The sequence below is a fragment of the Motacilla alba genome, chromosome 2 (assembly GCF_015832195.1).
Source record: "Motacilla alba alba isolate MOTALB_02 chromosome 2, Motacilla_alba_V1.0_pri, whole genome shotgun sequence".
NCBI classification, from domain to species: domain Eukaryota; kingdom Metazoa; phylum Chordata; class Aves; order Passeriformes; family Motacillidae; genus Motacilla; species Motacilla alba.
Window position 1 is genome coordinate 16,511,806 of NC_052017.1, and position 18,286 is coordinate 16,530,091.

Below are 18,286 nucleotides of genomic sequence, written 5' to 3' on the forward strand. Positions count from 1 at the left end.
AAAGAGGTTAAACCAGTGGTGATCATAAAAATTGAAGTTCTTCTCTATGAGAATAAATGAAATACAGAGTTAAGGGTCAGGAAAGGCATGTGAACAGAGTGTGGCTGCCAGATAACATTCAAGAAGGTTTAGTAAATCTAAGAAAAATTCTTTATTCACATCAGTATCTCAGCTAGCTCATTTAGCACTACCACAAAGGTTCCTACCTAAGTTGCACACACACTCAATTCTACAACAAATGAATACTTTCATACTCAGCCCTCACTGAAAGCTCCAAATAGGCTGAAATGTATATACAATATGTATGTGTATCCTGAACACCACCAACAAACTGCATGAACTGAGGAGAGCTGCATGTGCTTGAAACGTTCAAGGGTGAGCAAAAAAATGTTTGAATAAAGATGAGTCAGTATCAACAGCCCTTTAGGTTGAACTGGCTGTACATTCTGACATACAATGATAAGCTTGGAAGACAGCAATCTGGGGGAATCAACATCTGTGGAGGCTAATGTAAATTAACGACGACTTACAACAGATTTCATACTGAAGACTGGAGAAATAGTGGTTACAGCTGTGATAAATATCTAAGGGACCAAAGGTCTCTATTTATTAAGCCACCTGGAAAAAGAGACAAAGCCATCTTCACGTCATTCAAGTGAAATGCTACATGCTTGATTTAGAGCTGTTCCACATTTTATGGAGACAGAAGTATAAAGCCAGACTCAGAATTAAGCAGGAAGGAAAACAAAAGGAAAAGCAGTAATTGTATAGGTTTTGTAGAGGGAGTTGAAAGTAATCAGTAAAAACGGAAAGACAGCAACTGGAATTCCAGGACTTGATAATGAGAAGCTAATAGTTATTACTGCTTACAACATTTATGTGCATACCTTTTTACTGTTCTAATTGTACACAGCATGAGGATGTAACTACTCAAGTTTGGAATTTGCACTGAGAAAAGCACTGCTCTTCAGCATTCTGGTTAGCAACTTTTAGGTATTTTTAATTCGTGGGATGTTTAACACAGCCAGATTTGAAAATTACAGCTGATGGCTGCAAATTCTTAGCAATCTGGAAAAAAAACGAGGGATTACTCTGGCACACAGACCTAGAAGTAGAAACTGCAAGAGACTGAGAACTTTCAGATTGTGTACAGCAGAGGTTGGCAGTGTTCGATCTCTCACACCTAAGTCCCACAGCCCCACTGAGGGAAGCAGTTTCAATCTCTGGCTGACACTAATACAGAATGACAGAATCATAAACATTGAAAAAGACCTCTAAGATCATCAGGTCCAGCCTTGACCACCTTGCCAGGTAGACTAAGGCATGAAGTACCATGTCCAGCTGTTTCTTAAGCACCTCCAAGGATGGTGACTCTACCACTTCTGTGGGAAATTCATTCCAATACTTAACAACCCTTTTGTTGAAGAAATCCCTCCTGATGTCCAGCCTGCGCCTCCCCTGGTGCAGCTGGAGGCCATGTCCTCTTGTCCTGTCTCCAACTGCCTGAGAGAAGAGCCCAATCCCGACCTGGCTGCACCCTCCTCTCAGGCAGTTATAGAGTGTGATTAGGTCACCCCTAAGCCTCCTCTTCTCCAGGCTAAGCATCCCCAGCTCCCCCAGCTGGTCCTTATTGGACTTGTGCTCCAGACCCTTCACCAGCTTTGTTGCCCTTCTCTGGACTTGCTCCAGCACCTCTCATTTCTTTAAGTCTGGAGACCTGGGATAACTGCTTTTTAAGAGAGGATATTTAATGGAAATGGCTGTATTCCACTTCCTCAGCCTCCCAGATCTTGTGCTCTGCCATGAATCAGAGCAACTCCCAAGACAGATCTTCTACATCCTGGCTGTGTGGTGCTCAAAGGACCACTCCTGTGGCTGAGAGCCACCAGCCAGCAGTGTTTGCCTACCATTTTTCTCCAGTCCCATGCCTCAGTGCTCCCTGGCTGACTACTCACTTGCAAGGAAGGAAGTCTGGCTGGTGAATACTGCTCTGCTCAGCCAGTGCTACACATGCTCCCTTTTCCTTGCAAAGCCTGCCCATTAAATTCCTGTAAATAGTGCTTTGACAGGCTACAGCAGGAGGAATCCTGGATGAAAACTCCACTTGTCTTATTGCCTCATTTAGTTGAAAATGTCCTCAGCTGCATCGGGGTTCCTCATACCATGTAAATTTCATTCTAAATATAGAAAATTCTCTTCCTGGGATTTTGTACTTGAACTGTCATTTAATAAGTAGAGGGATGAGCACTATGATTCATCTGGAAAAAAAAAAAGAAAAAAATTTCCTCCCATAATGATCAAATTCCCCTCACTTCAGGCTTTGATCTCCAAAAACTTGACAGCAGCCATTTGTGCATCTGTTCTGACACCACAGCAACCTAAGGCTCACTAGCAGTCCAAGGGTGCAGTTCTGGGGTGCAGCCATTATATTTGGCTGAAAGCATGTAAGAAGCAAATATAACCTACTCAGAGATTCTAGCCACGGGGAATTTTGTTTTTTCCAGGAACCTTGTGCAGCTTGCTTTCTGCATTTTATAAAAAACAAAGAAACTCATTTAAGAACAACTTAACCTTGTGGATTTAAGATTAAATTAACCTTCTGCTCAGATGTTCTTTGAACTGTAAGCTTTGAATTTTGTTTAAAACAAACAAACAAGCAAACCATTTAAAAAATGTGAACATTTGTCACAGTATGCCATCAGCTGTCCCTTCAGTTCCTCCCCTTCTATGGGTAGCAGATGTAATAAAATATTTTATCAGAGGAAGTGGTAAATTGTGTTACTGCACAATGGCCACCCATCCCCAGACAAAGGCATCCAAGCTCTCCTATCTCGCTATAAAATACATCTCATGTGCAATTCATTCTCTAAAACAACATATATAACTAGTGATGCTGATGAAAAAGTGTAAATAAATGTAAATGATCAATGTAATTACAAATAGGTAAATACCACATGATTTAAAGCTCAAGAATCCCTGCCTTCATAAGAGTAGGACAGGAAAAGCAGCCATAGAGGGAAGGTTGCAGTAAAAGCATATCCTTCTGTAAATGAGTGTCTATAAATCCTACTGTAACACATAAAGTAGGCAGGTGGACAGGAAGGTTCCTCCCTGTTAATAAGGCAGTGGATCACCTCGTCTACCTGCTTCACTTTAGCATGACTGTCTGCAGGACCTTACCTGAAATCTTTGGGGGTTTTTTAGATATTTTACTGTATTGCATAGAGGAAGAAAATACAATATCCAGAATGTTGGTAACTCCTGTGTTTTAGACAGTACAACTTAAATGACCTGAGCACAGGCACATTGTTACTTAAATATTCTCTGCATCTAGTTAGATCATGCTTGCTGTAATAAACATCTACTTGAGACAATGCAGCTTTGTGATAAAGCCAGTTTCCAACTGGCTTGGAGGCAAACTGTGGAATTACTGCAGTATATTGTCTTCACTATCTTGGGCGTTGGTCATGGCTGGAAAAGAAACAATTTGCCTGTCATGTGAATTATGGTCAAGTGTAGAAAAAGAAAGTTCACATTCCACACCAAGAAAGGTTTTTCAGGGGACAGGTTAGCACACTTTACCACTGGAAAGCTTCTGCACTGAGACACTGCAGGGTTTTACAGCAGAGTGGCATTTTCAGTGATAAAGGGAAGAGAAGAGGCTGGCTGGTCACCCAGGGTTGGATGCACAGGTGACAAACCCTGGTAAGCTTTTGTCTCCTGTAAAGCTACTTAAATAAATAGCAGTGTGAAGGATAGACTTCACTGCATTTTGCACATGGCATGAACATACTGGTACATTTTCACCTGGTTCACTCATGCAAGTGCTGAGATTTTTAACTGATAAAACAAGGATTTGTATATTCCTTTTCCCTCTATCTACCTCTTTTCTCTAGCTTCTGTTGGAAAATGTTTTAGAACCAAGAGGTATTTTCCAAAGCATACATTTTTAATTTTTCAGGTTCATCTTGTAAAAAAATCAGCAGTATTTAGTAGAGAACTCAATATAAGAGCATTAAAGACAATCACAAACCTTGCTCTGTCTTTAATGAATGGTCATGGCACTTAGTTTTCCATTTCCCATTTCTTTTCTCTTGCAGACTTTGGTCTTGGAAACAGGCTGAACTACACATATTACCTACCAGCAGCTAGTTTGCACTTAAGAGGTATAAACACCAAGCCTTCATTTTAGCATCTTGCCCATTTGAGAGGACTCCAAAGCGGGATTGAAGTACTTTTAAGATCTTTTCAATGTAGTCATGGGAACAGAAAGAAGTTTCATCACATATGACAACTGAATCCACAATGTTATAATGAAAATAGCACAACTAGCTTTGGGCAGTGAGAGACAGTCCTAGGTCTTATCCCAGCTCTTCCCCAGAGGCAGTGCAGTGAGCTCACACAAGCCCTGCCACACAAATGGAGACACAGCCAGTTATATGCCACATCTGCCCTCATCTTCTTCCATATCTGCAGCCTAGGACATGAACTGAGAAAATTCTTTGTTACATCTATTCCAACAGAAGATGTCTGAGCAGCTCAGTCAGGACTTTGGGGCCCTTTTCGTGGATCTCAGGTCTTAATGATCTGCATGCTCAGAATCCCATGTCCTCTTTATTCTCCCAGTACTCTTCACCCAAGCTGCTCCAAGCATGTTTGCATTTTGGGAACCTTCACTGCCCATGTTAACCAGAATAGAAATAACTCTGGAGTGTATTTCTAGAGATCACACCCTCCCAAATGTGTGAGTTAAATGGATGCTGAATATTAATAAAAATTTACATGCAATCACAATACATGTAATACATGCAACATACCCACCAACATGGGTAGGAGTGACAGGTTTTGAATAACCTCAGTTGTGGATAGCTAAAAATTCACTCAGCATATATGTCATAAACTTTAGTAAATTGTTTGACATATTACCTAAAAAACTGTTGTGTTTTGAAAACATAGTCCCATATCATAGCAATAGCACACACAGTTGAGAGACAACTGAATTAACAAGAGCCAATATGGAATTTTACCAAATAAAAGTATTCCTAGAGATTGTGTGTCTAGATTCATTCAGCAATCCTAAGCAGCACTGAAACAAAAGACCCAAAAAATTTGTAAATACATAAATTCCAACCAGGTTTGGGTATTTCTCTGGAAACTGTGTTCCAGACATGTACTGATATGGGGCTTAATACAAAAATATACAGCCAGAGTAATATGAGAAGCTGGAATTAATTCATCTAATTGTCCCCTGACATGACCAGGAATAGCTTCTTGTCTGTCCTGTTTACAAATGAAAGTTCTGTGAACAGTAAGGTTAAACATTACCTGACTGACAAACATGAGAAGAAAGCCGGCCATTAGCTTGCTTATCTTTGGACATCATCACAGGTCTCAGCTGATGGGACAATATCATTTCATTCAGTTTTTGCTGCAATGCTAAGTAATCTTCAGATAATTTTGATATCTGAAAAATATATTTTTACATTATTATAGAAATAAGTATACATGTTCCAAGGTAATCAAAGGTAAAATAGTAAATTAATTTAAAAGGTATTGCTCCACCAACTGCAGTGCGCACCGCTGCCAAATTTACCTCCTCATCTCTTGAAAAAAATGAAGATGGAAAAAAAAGACACATAGGAAACTCAACACTGCAGTCCAGTCCTACAGCTGCTTCTCATTGGTTCACGCACATGGGCAGATGGTGCCTTGCTGATGCAAGATTGCTTCTACAGCTGTAGGCATACTTTTCTGCACATGTACAAGTCTCTGACACAGAGCTTTAGTTTCCTTTACAGGGACATTTCACAAGTGTACTGAATTAGAGACCTTGATGGGTAAACAAACATTTGAAGGACAAAGCTTCTGCATTTAACTTAAATAAGATTAACATTATTTTTGCCAGTACTCTTTGACTTTTCCTCCTTCCTGAAAAGGCTGTTTTCTCTTGCAAACCAAAATATGCATTTTCATAGAACACACATTACAAAATCTCTGTCTTAGTTGAGAGAGCAAAACCTTGGTGCCATGGAAGTCAATTAAAAAACTTCGTCATTCTGTCACTGCTCAGAGTATTATGCTCCACTTACAAGCTTCTTACCTGTCGTGAAAAGGCTGCCAAATCACAAGCTTCTTTCTCTGAGTCTCCCTTCAGTGTCTTAGAGTCTTCAGCTTCTGTACTGGTGCTTTCCCTACCTTTTGTTGTTTGGGGATTGTTATTTTGAATGTGTATTGCTTCTGTTGGCTCCTTTATTGTTTTCTCTTGACTTTTGCAAGGTAGTTTCCCTTCTTTTCTGAGTTGTCCTCTCCTTCTGTAACCCCGGTAATTACTCTGAATTACAACTGCTGCCTTCTCTTTGTCTTCTGAACCTTGCTTTTCTGCCTCAGCTTGCTTCCATGAGCCTCTTCTTAGTGACTCTTTTCTTGTGATTCCTTTACCTCCTGTAGGCATTGCTGCTTCATGCTTTAGGTAGTTTCTTTCCACATCCCTGTCAGTCCTGGGCTGGACCACACCAGATTCTTGATTTTGCCAGTCTGCACTGAGTGTGTCTTGATTATCTTGCTCTTGCTGGGGTCTAGGTTCAGCTGAGGTTTTGACAGAAGGTTTGCTGGGTAACTCTTCCAAAGAGTCCTGTTCTTCACCTTCACTAACCTCTTCTACTGCCAGGTTCTGCTTCACAGAAGCTTCTCCTTCACTAGATGTTTGCTGTTGCTCCTCTCCATTCCCTGTGTCACTGTACCCAGAGCACTTGCTGTCAGTGACAGCACCAGGTTCATCTTGAGCCTCCTCGCTTGCTACTTCTTCCAGTGTATCATTTTGAGCTGGCTGCAGTTGTGCTTCAAGGAATTCCACAGCAGATAATTCATCCTCTGCTATGGCAGATTCATCCTCTGCTATGGCAGCTGCTTCTTCTTCTGTTCTAGGGAGGGCACTCTCAGTTGGACTTTCCTCAGGATCTTGAAGTTCTTCATCGTTTTCCTTCTTGCTAATTGTTGCATTTTCAGTTTCTTGCTTTCTGAGTGATTCCCTGAACGGAACAGAGTTTTGGGCAAAAATTACAGCTGAAGGAGATGAAGAATAGAGACAACTTTACAACTACCTTTGATGGTCTTTGTGTACTAACTGGCAATTTGATACATTGCAACATGGGAAAGATTTAGTGCATATAGCTGGAAGTAAAGATAGCAATTTATGTTGCTATTGTTGTTATTATTATTATTATCTCTTAAAGTGAAAAGGGATAATATTATTATCATCAACATCATCATCTCTTAAGTTAAAAGGGACATCCCTGTTAAACTTACTGGAAAATTTCCAGGAAGACAATCTAAGCTATGTGAAACAGAAAAGAATTAATAAATAATAAGATAAAACAGTAAAGAATTAATTAAATGTTAACAAAAACATAAGGCATAAACCTCTTAGCATTTCAAGAATGTATATATACACACAATCCTAAAGGTATTCTGTGTTTCCTCTGTCATCACCTTTGCTGATCTTGAGCAGTGACTTAAAACAGTTCCTTGAAGATATCTATCTCATTCTTGTCTGAACATTTTTTTATTATGAACTTATTCCAAAAAGAGAGTCATCTATAGGTTACATTAACATTACAGGTAGGTACAGTATTGTTGATCTTTCTCCTATATGTGCCTTTATTCCTTGGGCTTGAAAAGATAAGAAAATTGGCTACTGCCATTAAAAACGTTCACATAAATATATATCTGCATACATATCTAGAATAATCCTAATTTTCTTCACTCTTATCTTATAATGTTGTTATTCAGTGCTGTAATTACTGGAAAGGGACATGTTTGAGTGACATAAGAGAAAATAACACTACCTCCTGCTTTTGAAGACCTTCCTTTCCTTATATCCCCTGTAGTGAGACTGAATTGTTATTGCTGCTTTGTTTCTTGTTTCAGTAAGTTCTTTTCTCTTCTTCCTGAGTAAGTATCCTCTGGCAACTAATACAAATTGTAATGCAAAACAACCTTAGGCAACAAGCAATGGGTGTCACACACATTTCAGACAGTCAAATACTAACAGCATTAAACAAAAGCTAATAAGGAAATACAGACCAGGGTGCCTATTATAATTATGTTTCATCTGAGATGATTCCCATAAAACCTTTTTGAGATTTCAGAAAGCTGTACCCATTCTACATGAGGATACAAACAAGGTCTTTCTTCATATGTTGTTGGACTAAAGAAAATATAGGACGATGCAGAATAAAACAGAAGCACAGAGCTATACGAGCGCCTCTAGAACACAGTACTCGGAGCTTAATGTACCTGCTTTGCCTAATTCAGGCAATTGATTTGATTCTGTCATTCATTTCCATGGGAAATGCCTGATTATCAGCCTACAGAGATTACCAGGCTGTCAACTGGAACAGGCTTGGAATTAGCTGAACATTCAGTAGAACAGAGAGAAACTGAGAATTTTATAGCTCAGCAGTGGCAGAAGACTTAGCTCATGCTCCTTCTGCAAAGACTGATTATTCAAAATTAAAAGGCTCAGCATGAAAGATGTGCTAAGCTCCACAGTAACCAGGTGCACTGTGGCAGAGAAACTCCCTACCTCTGCTTTCTGGGACGCACAAGGTTAATTTTCTGGTTTGAACCAGAAATAAGGACTCAAACATGGGCCTTCCCTGGGCCACGTAGGTGCTGACGCGTCACTGGGGCCTTGATGCAGTTGCCAGCACGTTGGTATCTGGTGCCATCTGAAGTGCTCCAGGATAGCAAGGCATCCACATGGAGCTGGCGGAAAGAACAGGACAGATGGGACTTTCTGGACAGGAAAAGTTGGGTATACCAGGTGAAAGAAAGCTGGAGGCCAGACCAGATAACCAGGGCACCTCGAATGACACTAGATACCAGTATGAGGGCAAATGAGCTGAGCATTTGCTGATTTTTGAATGAAATTATTCAATCCCTAGGCTCTACTGACCATAACAGCAGTTTAGACACCTAGATCACATTTAGATGTCTACACAAGTGTCCTAATCAGAAACTGAATTGCATTCAGAATCCTGCTTCAAAAACTTTTGAACTTGCAAATAATTTCCTAATGGGAATTGGCACAGTCTCCACAGTGCTGTGATTTGGACAAATCTGCAATTCCAGGGATTCAGCACAAATCCGCTAATCCCTGGCAAAATAAAAATAACATAGTGTTTTGTCAAAATATTTCTGTTGAACTCTAATTCTAAATGCAGTACCAAGAGTATGGGGATAGTGGATTCAGGTGACTTGAATACCCTGTGGACATGGTATAAAAGGGACTCTTTCTTCAACTCTGCTGAGAGTGTTTTGCATCACAGTGAAAAGGTCAAGCTCACTTGAAAATAAGAAGGCAGCATTAGCAGTCTGTTCCAACACATTCATATAACTTAGTGCTAAGTTTTATGTGCTTTAGCATTCCCCACTCATAACTTAGACCAGCTTGGGCTCCACTAGGTGCAGTCAATCAATGTAAGAAGCACCATATAAAATGGGCATAAATTACACCTTGGTAACTGGATATAGGACAAAGAAACACAAATACTTATTGGAAGTAGCACAATTGGATTTTATAGTGCAGTCTGACAGAGACTTAGAAAAGTGGAAATTGTAAAGCACTTGGAATACTTCTTAAGTTTCTTGGACTTCTGAGACAATTCTCTTTCCATTTTCATATAAAAGCCACTCAACAGGAGTAGTTTTGAAACAAATCAAGTTATCAATGGGCATGGCATAAGCTGGTCTTTTTAGACTATTCTGGTTCACTTGTGAGGTTTTCTGAGAAGTTTGTAATGATATAGTTGCTGTCTAAGCTTTGTTTTCAAACTGGAAGAGGAGTTTTGTATTGCTTTAGAAACAAATGAGGGAAAAATGGAGAGAGCTAAGTAAAAATGGACTTCATTTGAGCTTTGGCTTCTTGTGCACTGAAAAAGTTGAAATGCAACTGCAGACATGACAGAAGGTGGACAAAAAGAAACATTTGTGACATTAACAGAGTGAAATGGTGAGTTTATACTTTTGCATTTGCTAAATATCCTAATATAATTGGCTGTATTCAGATGTGTAATAATTTTTGGCACATTACTGGATTTTATGCTGGTTTTAGATTGTTTTCTACACTGATGTTCTACCAACTGCAGTGAAGTGATCTTCAGTACACACTGGTCCAGTGCAATTAACGAACGCATCTGACAATGATTAAAACCAGCACTGGTGGTGGTTTATACTCATGAAGGCATATCTGAGGTTGTTTAAATCTAGATAGCCTGATACTGGCAACACTAGCTTATATTTGGGTTGCCACCTTTGTGATTACTGAAAATTCTGTGCAGATTTGTGCCAGATTTGTGTGTTTTTATAGAATCATAAAATCATAGAATGGCTTGAGTTGGAAGGGAACCTAAAGATCATCTAGTTCCAATCCCGCTGCCATGGGCAGGGACACCGTCCACTAGACAAGATTGCTCAGAGCCCCTTCCAACCTGGCCTTTAGTCCTGTATCTCTCCAGCTGTACTGCTCCTGATTTCAGAGCTGCCTAGACTGTGTCGAGCTTGGGGATGTCTCTGCAGGGACAGGGAAAAGCAAAAGTACAGGAGGGAAGAAGGGGTGTCCCATAGCAGCACCTGGGCCCAGGGTCATTATGGCTGCAAAAGAGAAACAAAGCGATGGCAAAAAAAGAAGAGACATGAGTGAATTTACAGCTTGCAGTATTCCCAAATATGACCATTACTGATACATAACAAACCCAATTCCCAATTGAGCAGCGCCCATACACACATGATATGCAGACAGTGTTGTCTGGGATTCAACAATACATATAGCTGGGCAGCTGTAGTACTCAGACTAGGAGTGACAAGGTTTGCTATGGCATTTGAGCATCCCACTTCATAGCAGTGGAAAATGCCTCAATCCCTTTGAGGGACAGGTAACAGAATAATCACCCATTTCAGCCACTGTATATAGACATATAATAGATAAACTATACCTCAGAACATGCAAATGAGCATAGGCAATCAGTGTAGTGAGAATCTGGGTCAACATACTGTGTATGGATAACACATTAAAAGCCAAGAAAGCAAACAATTCTTACTTGCTTGAAATTTGGTCATATATTCTTCCACTTTTTTATTATGCTTTGCATTTCTGTATTCTTTACGAGCAACAAACCCCCTGTAAGCTGAAAAGAGATGTTAAAAACTAGGTAATCCACTAGGTACAAAAAAGAATAAAAACATTCTGGAATTACAGGCCTCTATTAAAATGTTCATAAATATTTTGCAGGCTTCATGTTTCAGAAAACATGGCAAGCAAGCACAAATAGTAAATCTACATAAAAATACATTTTCTGGTTAATAAAGTTATTATGAAATAAGTGAATATAAAACGCAAGATAATCAGAATCTAAAATAAGATTATGTTTGAAAGTATTAAAAAAAATCAGTTGATGCCTCCAACAACAGGGTAATTGGCCTTATTGTCTAGGACAGTTAATATATTTTATTTTCATTATTACATTATACAACCTTGTCAGTGCATGCCAGAATATTATTAATAAGAGTATCATCTGTGCAATCACATCCTTCCATTCTTAAAATTGCCTTTTAAATATAACACTCATAAATGTAATTTCAGTAAAGAGATTGTCATAACCTGGTTAAAATATTTTCCTTCATAAGACCAAGTTTAAGACATTTTGTCAAATGTAACAGCAGGAAAAGAGCAAAATCCACATCCAGCATGTACATTCATCAATCACCTGTACACATGCACTAGCTTTAAGCAAAATGTTAAATGTTTTAAAGCTATTACCTGACTGTATTTTAATAGCACTTTGTTCCCTTTGTTCCTTTATCTTTTTGTATCTCCTCGAACCCAGCCACCCTCTGACATAAGCTTGAATCAAAATAATCATGTCAACTGTCTCCTTCCGCATTAAATTCAGCTGCTCCACATGATAGTATTTGAGGAATACCTTAAAAAGAGAAACAAACAAAAGTTTTAGTTACCTCCCAGCCCTTTATTCACTAGATCCATTTAACATCAGCAAGAGTTACAAGTTGGTTTCAAATAATGAACAGACCCTTCAGTTGTAGTACCTAAAGGGTAATTCTTAGAGATAACATTTTCATTGTTTGGGATATTAGCTTACCTTACTCTTCTCTTCAGCAACTTTAGTCAATTCCTCCTTATTAATTTTTTATGGCAAGATTTTTTAAAGTTCCAGTGCAAACTTTCTATCTGTAACTGTAAATCTGTTTTCAAAACTACAAGGCTGACAGTTTTGTTAACCTCACAAATCTAACGTGCATTACATAAACATGATCCAAATCTGGAACCTTCAATTTCTCAGTTTCCCAGTTTTAAACCTAAAGCATAGTTTATTTACTAAATTGCTTTTACCAGGCATGAAACACACATAAGTCCTGAAAAATGAATCCTGCACAAGGGTCGCCGACATATTCCTGGTGTATATTAAGGACTTTACTTTTTAAAAAGAGTGGAGACCAAGAGCTACTCCAACCAAATGGGTGAGAAAACAAATTGATTAATATGTTAACAATGGCATACTGGTATGAGGAAGATACAGTAGATTAAAAAATTACTTTAGTTTTTCCAAGAACCCAGTTGTCAAGGTGGGCTTTTTCCAAGATGGCAGCACAGGTCTCCGGGCTGACTGGAGGATCATCATTTGTTTTGTAACAGATGAGGTAATACCTAAAGACAAATGCATGATTCTTTATTTGATTAATGGAGGATAATACATGCAAATACATTTAAAACATTCTTTTAAGTAATAAAAATAATTGCATGAAAGAAAACTTAGCACTGAAAAAACCAAAACAGATCATGAAAGAAAGTGTAGTTATTTATACGCAGTAATAAGAAACTCAATCAAAAGTGGATGAGTGACATATTGCACACCCTGGAGGGCTTTTTAATTCTATACCAACATCAGAAGGTTTTTAAAAAGAATTCAACCCAAGTAGAATAGCACAAGATTTCTTTCCTACTCACTACATTCTGTGAAAGTTATTTCAGGGGCAATATAAAATAAAATAAAAATATTTTAAAAGGTTTTCTGTCTAAATTATATTATTTTACATTTAGAAATGTCATGAAAATATTGTCTCATGTGCTAGACCATCTACCTTTGAGATACTTACAATCTCAATAGATGCTGAGATGCATCCCAGCTCTTGTTAGCTCCTTGGAATCAGTTTTGCAGATCCTTTTGGAACATGTAAGTGCCATTGTGACACATCATCTGTAAGCACTTAATCTGGCAAACTCATTACTCAGAATTAATTCTGACTAGGAAAAGAGGTCATGATGCTCACTCATAAAAATTACCTGTGATACACCAGCTCAGCTGCTGGATAGAAAATACTTGTTTGTTCCAGGACTTTCTAAAATGCTCTATTACAAAAAGAACCATATCTATCTTGGCTTTTTAATTTAAGAAAATTACATTAATTATGTGTGCTTCCTGACAGTACATTCTGGCTTTTTTCTTGTTATTCAGCCTTTAAACACAAAACCTGGGTTTACCAGCTTTAAATGATGGTAACAGTTTGCTCATGGAATAATAAAAGAGACAATGTCGATTTCTTCATTATCACCTACAGTTCCCTTTTCTTTTTCTTTTTATAAAACACAACGAATTGGCTTATTTTTATTACAACCAAATAATGATGCCATTATCTCAGGTCTACCTGTAACTCTCAACTACTAAAAAACCCCAAATCCAAAATAAGACATACATTTAATAAAAATCCTTTTTACTTTGAGAGCCGTGTCCTCAGTGCCAGAGATCTGCACAGCTTCACTGTAATCAGGGACACAGTCTCTAGAGAGCTACCCCATCTTGTTTACTGCTTTTATCTATGTTACTTGAACAGTAATGTTTGGGTTTTTTTTAAAATAAAAATCTGTTACCAAAAGCTACAGCACATCTTGTAGTGAAAACTACCACTTTCCATGCTGCACTCTTTTAAAAGCTGCATTCTTCCAAAGCAGCAACAGTTTCAGGATTATTTTTTCCAGAAACAGGGCTTTAAAAACATCCCCTTGCTGTTCCCCTCTTATCTCATGCACCTGCAGCACTCTGCTACTAGCTCTCTCTTTCTAGTGCACTATTTCTTTTAAGTGGTTCTGTCCAAATAGGTGATGCTTGCTTCTTCCCAGTTTTGATCTCTGTTCCACACAACTCTGTTCTGATTGAGACAAATACTCAGGGTCTTTATTTGTAAGGGAGAAGTACAGATTTTTGGGGTGGAGGAAGAAGGCGGCTAAAGGAATAATACAACCACACTGAGTTCATTACTCTGCTTCTTAACAGAAGTGACTAATACTTTATATTATATTTTAAACAACACTATGCACTCAATGAACTTTTCAGCCCTAGACTAGGAATCCCAAATCATTATCTACCCTTGCACAAGCAGATGTTGCACAGTGCTGAAGCTTGGGAGCTAGAGAAACTGTGGTGTTCCTTGGATGCTGTGGCTGCAAATTCTTGGCTTTAGTTTGAAGTAATGCATTTCTAATACTCAAGTCCTTGAAGAAACTTGCAGAGTATAAGCAAATAAATTTCTACCCAAATGCTCAGAGAGCTTGAAAAATCATTCTGTGATTCATCATCTTTCCCTACCCATCAAAATCAGGTTACTAATCTTGTGCCGGAACTACTCTTGGCTATTCTGTCTATAACCTTCTTTGTCACAGTAAACGTCCTTGTGTTTTTTTTCAAAGACCATGCCAAAAGCAATGCTGGTGCTTAACAAGCCCTGGACAGCAATTGTAGGAGAGAAAAGAGCTTCTTCACGTCGATGTTACCGTTTTATGAAGTTAGCGAAGAGTATACGATGTGAATAACCCTGTCTTCGAATCCGCGCTGTCTCCAGAATTCCCGTGTAACGCAGCTGAACCAACACTTTCTCTTTGTCAAACTTGTTTGCCTGCCGGTCGTTGTTTGGCTTGATGCACCTGACAAAATGAGGCTGGCCAACGACCATTTTGGATAACAAATCCATCAGAGAATACTGCAAAAAAGTAACAAGTGATCTGTCACCAGGATACTCATGAAACTGGTATATAGGTCCATGTGTAGTTGAAATTTTCATATGAGCAGAATCATATCCAAAGACATATACATGTCATTAAGCTGATACTTTAGGAGTAGATGAAGTAAATGACCCCCCCAAAATTCTAGCTTTTCTAAGCTACTAGTATATACTATTTGCAAGAAACACTGATTCCAAATAAATGTACCAAATTTCCTCCAGGACATTCTCACAGATTTCCATGATGTCCAACATATGACAGAACCTTTACACTCCTTACATTTACTTGCTTATCTTGGAGCTTTGCTAGGTAATTACAGCCATTTTTCTTTTTATTGTTGTTACCTATTTGAAGACCCTTGTTCCTGCAGAGAGTAAATCATCCATCTATGGATGGGAAGTAGAACAGCAGCAAGCCAGTAAATATTTCAATTCCTTCATTAGGCTGGAGGAAACAAAGGCTACCCTAGAAGAAGGGCTGGTAGAACTGCTCTGATCTTGGTGTGTCCTGTTCATTGTATAGACTGATGGTGATATGATAACTGCCCTGCCAAGAGGAAACTTCCAAGGAGGGCAAAGCTCAAAGATCACAATTCCAAAGTTGCATTTTTCCCATCTCACCAGAGTACCAGGCTAGCAGAGGGGATGCAGCTTGTAGTTCCCCATGCCAGCTGAGAGGAATCTGACTGTAAACAACCTTGACTGGTTTTTTGAAAAACTGCTTCATGGGAGGATCTTATTAAAACACAAATGAAGAGGCTCATTTCTCAAGATTCAACCTGACTCAACAGAAAAAGGCAGCCAGGAGGTAATGCAGCTCAGCAGTAGGTTGGTTACATGAAACCAGTGTAGGACATCAAGAGCCATATGTTTCCTATTAAAATGTGCAATTCCGTTCTGGACAGAAGCTACACCATACAGCAAAGTGCTTAATTATCTCCATCACCAGTGTGCCAACTGAACACAAACAAGTAGGACACGCTAATGGATATCTTTTTTTCCATGCAGCCTGAGGTGGCATATGCTTTTCTCAGTCACCCATAGATTTCTGTGTATGAGTAAACCAGTGGGGCTGAAGGTGAATTTTCATTTAAGAGCATTATCTATCATGATCCAAGCAAGGATGTCCATGGCAGAAAATAGTGTCAGAAAAGTGCAAACATAATTAACTCATTTGCAGCCTCTGATGCTAGAAGTGCTGATAATGCACTGAATCATAGACATTGATTTGAATGAGATTCAATATTCTTTACCATCTAGAATATTCAAACAGTATATAGCTTTGGACCACTGTGGTACCTAAACTGAAATTATCCTTCACGGACTGAAATTATCAGTCCACAAAGCTGTGCAACTTGTATCTAAAAAAGAGAGATCTGGCTCCTCATTGTTCTGACACAGATGTAAGTGAACTCCTACAGGTCATAAAATCATAGAATAGATTGAGTTGGAAGAAACTCATCAGGATCATCAAGTCCAACTCCTGGCCCTGCACAGGACACTCTAAGAATCACACCATGTGCCTGAGAGTATTGTCCAAACAAATGCTCTTGGAACACTGCCAGGCTGGTGCTGGGATAATTTCCTTGGAGAGCCGGTTCCAGGGCCCCACCACTCTCTGGGTGAAGAACCTTTTCCTAATATCCAACATAAACCTCCCATGATTCAGCTTTGTGCCCTTCCCTTATGTCCTGTCACTGGTCATGAGAGCGAAGAGATCAGTGTCTGCCCTTCCTCTTCCCCTCGTGAGGATGTTGAAGGTCTCAATGAGGTCTCCCCTCAGCCTCCCCTTCTCCAGGCTGGACAGACCAAGTGACTTCAGCTGCTTCTCATACGGCTCCCCTCCAGACCCTTCACCATCCTCATGGCCCTCCTGTGGATGCTCTCTAACAGTTTAATCTCTTTCTTATATTGTGGCACCCAGAACTGCCCCCAGCACTCGAGGTGAGGCCACCCCAGTGCAGAGCAGAGCAGGACAATCCCCTCCCTTGCCCTGCTGGTCATGCTGCACCAGAAGATCCCTAGGACAGGGTTGGCCCTCCTGGCTGCCAGGGCACTGCTAGCTCAGGTTCCTGCTTGCCATGGACCAGGACCTCAATATCCCTTTCTGTGGCACTGCTCACCAGCCTCTCATTGCCCAGTGTCTACACACAACCAGGGCTGCCCCATCCGAGGCACAGAATTTGGCCATTGTCTTTCTGAATTGTCATATGGTTGGTGATTGCCCACCCCTCTGATTTGTTGAGGTCTCTCTGCAGGGCTTCTCTGCTCTCAAGAAGCTGACAACTCCTCTCAATTCAGTGTCATCAGCAAACTCGGTATTCCTTTGAGCTGTGTACTGAATTCATCATGAATATTCCCTCAGCCACTTTATGGTTTGCTGGGAGGGATGACTAAACAAGAGTTGGAAATTCAGAGCAGAACCAACTCTGTGTGGCACTCCAGATGCTCTTCACTGCTGTTTGCTGTTTTAGGACCAGCAGCACAGCCAGTGCTTGGGAAGGTCTAGAGCACTGCTGAAGGAGCCACAAGGATGAACTCTGGGCAGCCTCTGTGCAGTGACCATCAAGAACTTTCTCTGGAGCTCCTGCTTCCAATTAACTTTGCCCTCTTTCTTAAACTCTTAAGGAAAGCTATACCACTAATGTCCAATCTCCCTTTATCTTCTTTGGTGGAGAAACAAGCAAGTGAAAGATTAATACTGATCATCATACATCATCATGACAGCAATGTGGCTGCGTAATCAAGTACAGTTAAAGATGAAACATCACAATCTCCTTGAGATATTTGTACTGCACAGACTGCTGCATCATATATGCAGTTCACAAACTCTACATGGATCACTACTGACTCTAACTCAACAGGTGCATTTCAAAAAGTAAAAGAAAAAAACATTTTTTGTACTCTAGAAATATGTATTAAAAGATATGAAATCTTACTCTAAAATAAGAAGCAACTGTCTGTGTTTTCATGCTGGTTGTTTCTCTTGGATGATGTCCAGTATCTCCTGCTTCATTCTATAAAGATGAAGAAAAAAAATTACACTTTTTATCTAGTTTATCTGCAGTGGCCTTTCCAATGCCCCAAGAAAGCACCCGTCAGAGAACATAAATAATTTAAAAAGTATTCTAAACAGCAAAAGTTACAGCATGATCACTAGCACAAATCAGTTACACCAACACTTTGCTACACAACAAACAAACATTCACACACA

At 39.5% G+C, this 18,286-nt stretch overlaps 1 protein-coding gene across 12 annotated transcripts in view; it reads right to left on the reverse strand.

Moving 5' to 3' along the window:
* Positions 1-18,286, reverse strand: part of MYO3A (myosin IIIA) — a 137,947-nt gene that overhangs the window by 12,193 nt on the left and 107,468 nt on the right. For all 12 annotated transcript variants that reach the window (XM_038127691.1, XM_038127688.1, XM_038127690.1 and 9 more), the window contains 8 exons: positions 18,012-18,089; positions 14,846-15,051; positions 12,613-12,724; positions 11,819-11,981; positions 11,100-11,186; positions 7,845-7,968; positions 6,101-7,028; positions 5,326-5,464 (listed from right to left, as the gene is read on the reverse strand). In XM_038127691.1, the coding sequence (XP_037983619.1) occupies positions 5,326-5,464; positions 6,101-7,028; positions 7,845-7,968; positions 11,100-11,186; positions 11,819-11,981; positions 12,613-12,724; positions 14,846-15,051; positions 18,012-18,089 (1,837 nt within the window). The remainder of the gene's footprint in view (positions 1-5,325; positions 5,465-6,100; positions 7,029-7,844; positions 7,969-11,099; positions 11,187-11,818; positions 11,982-12,612; positions 12,725-14,845; positions 15,052-18,011; positions 18,090-18,286) is intronic.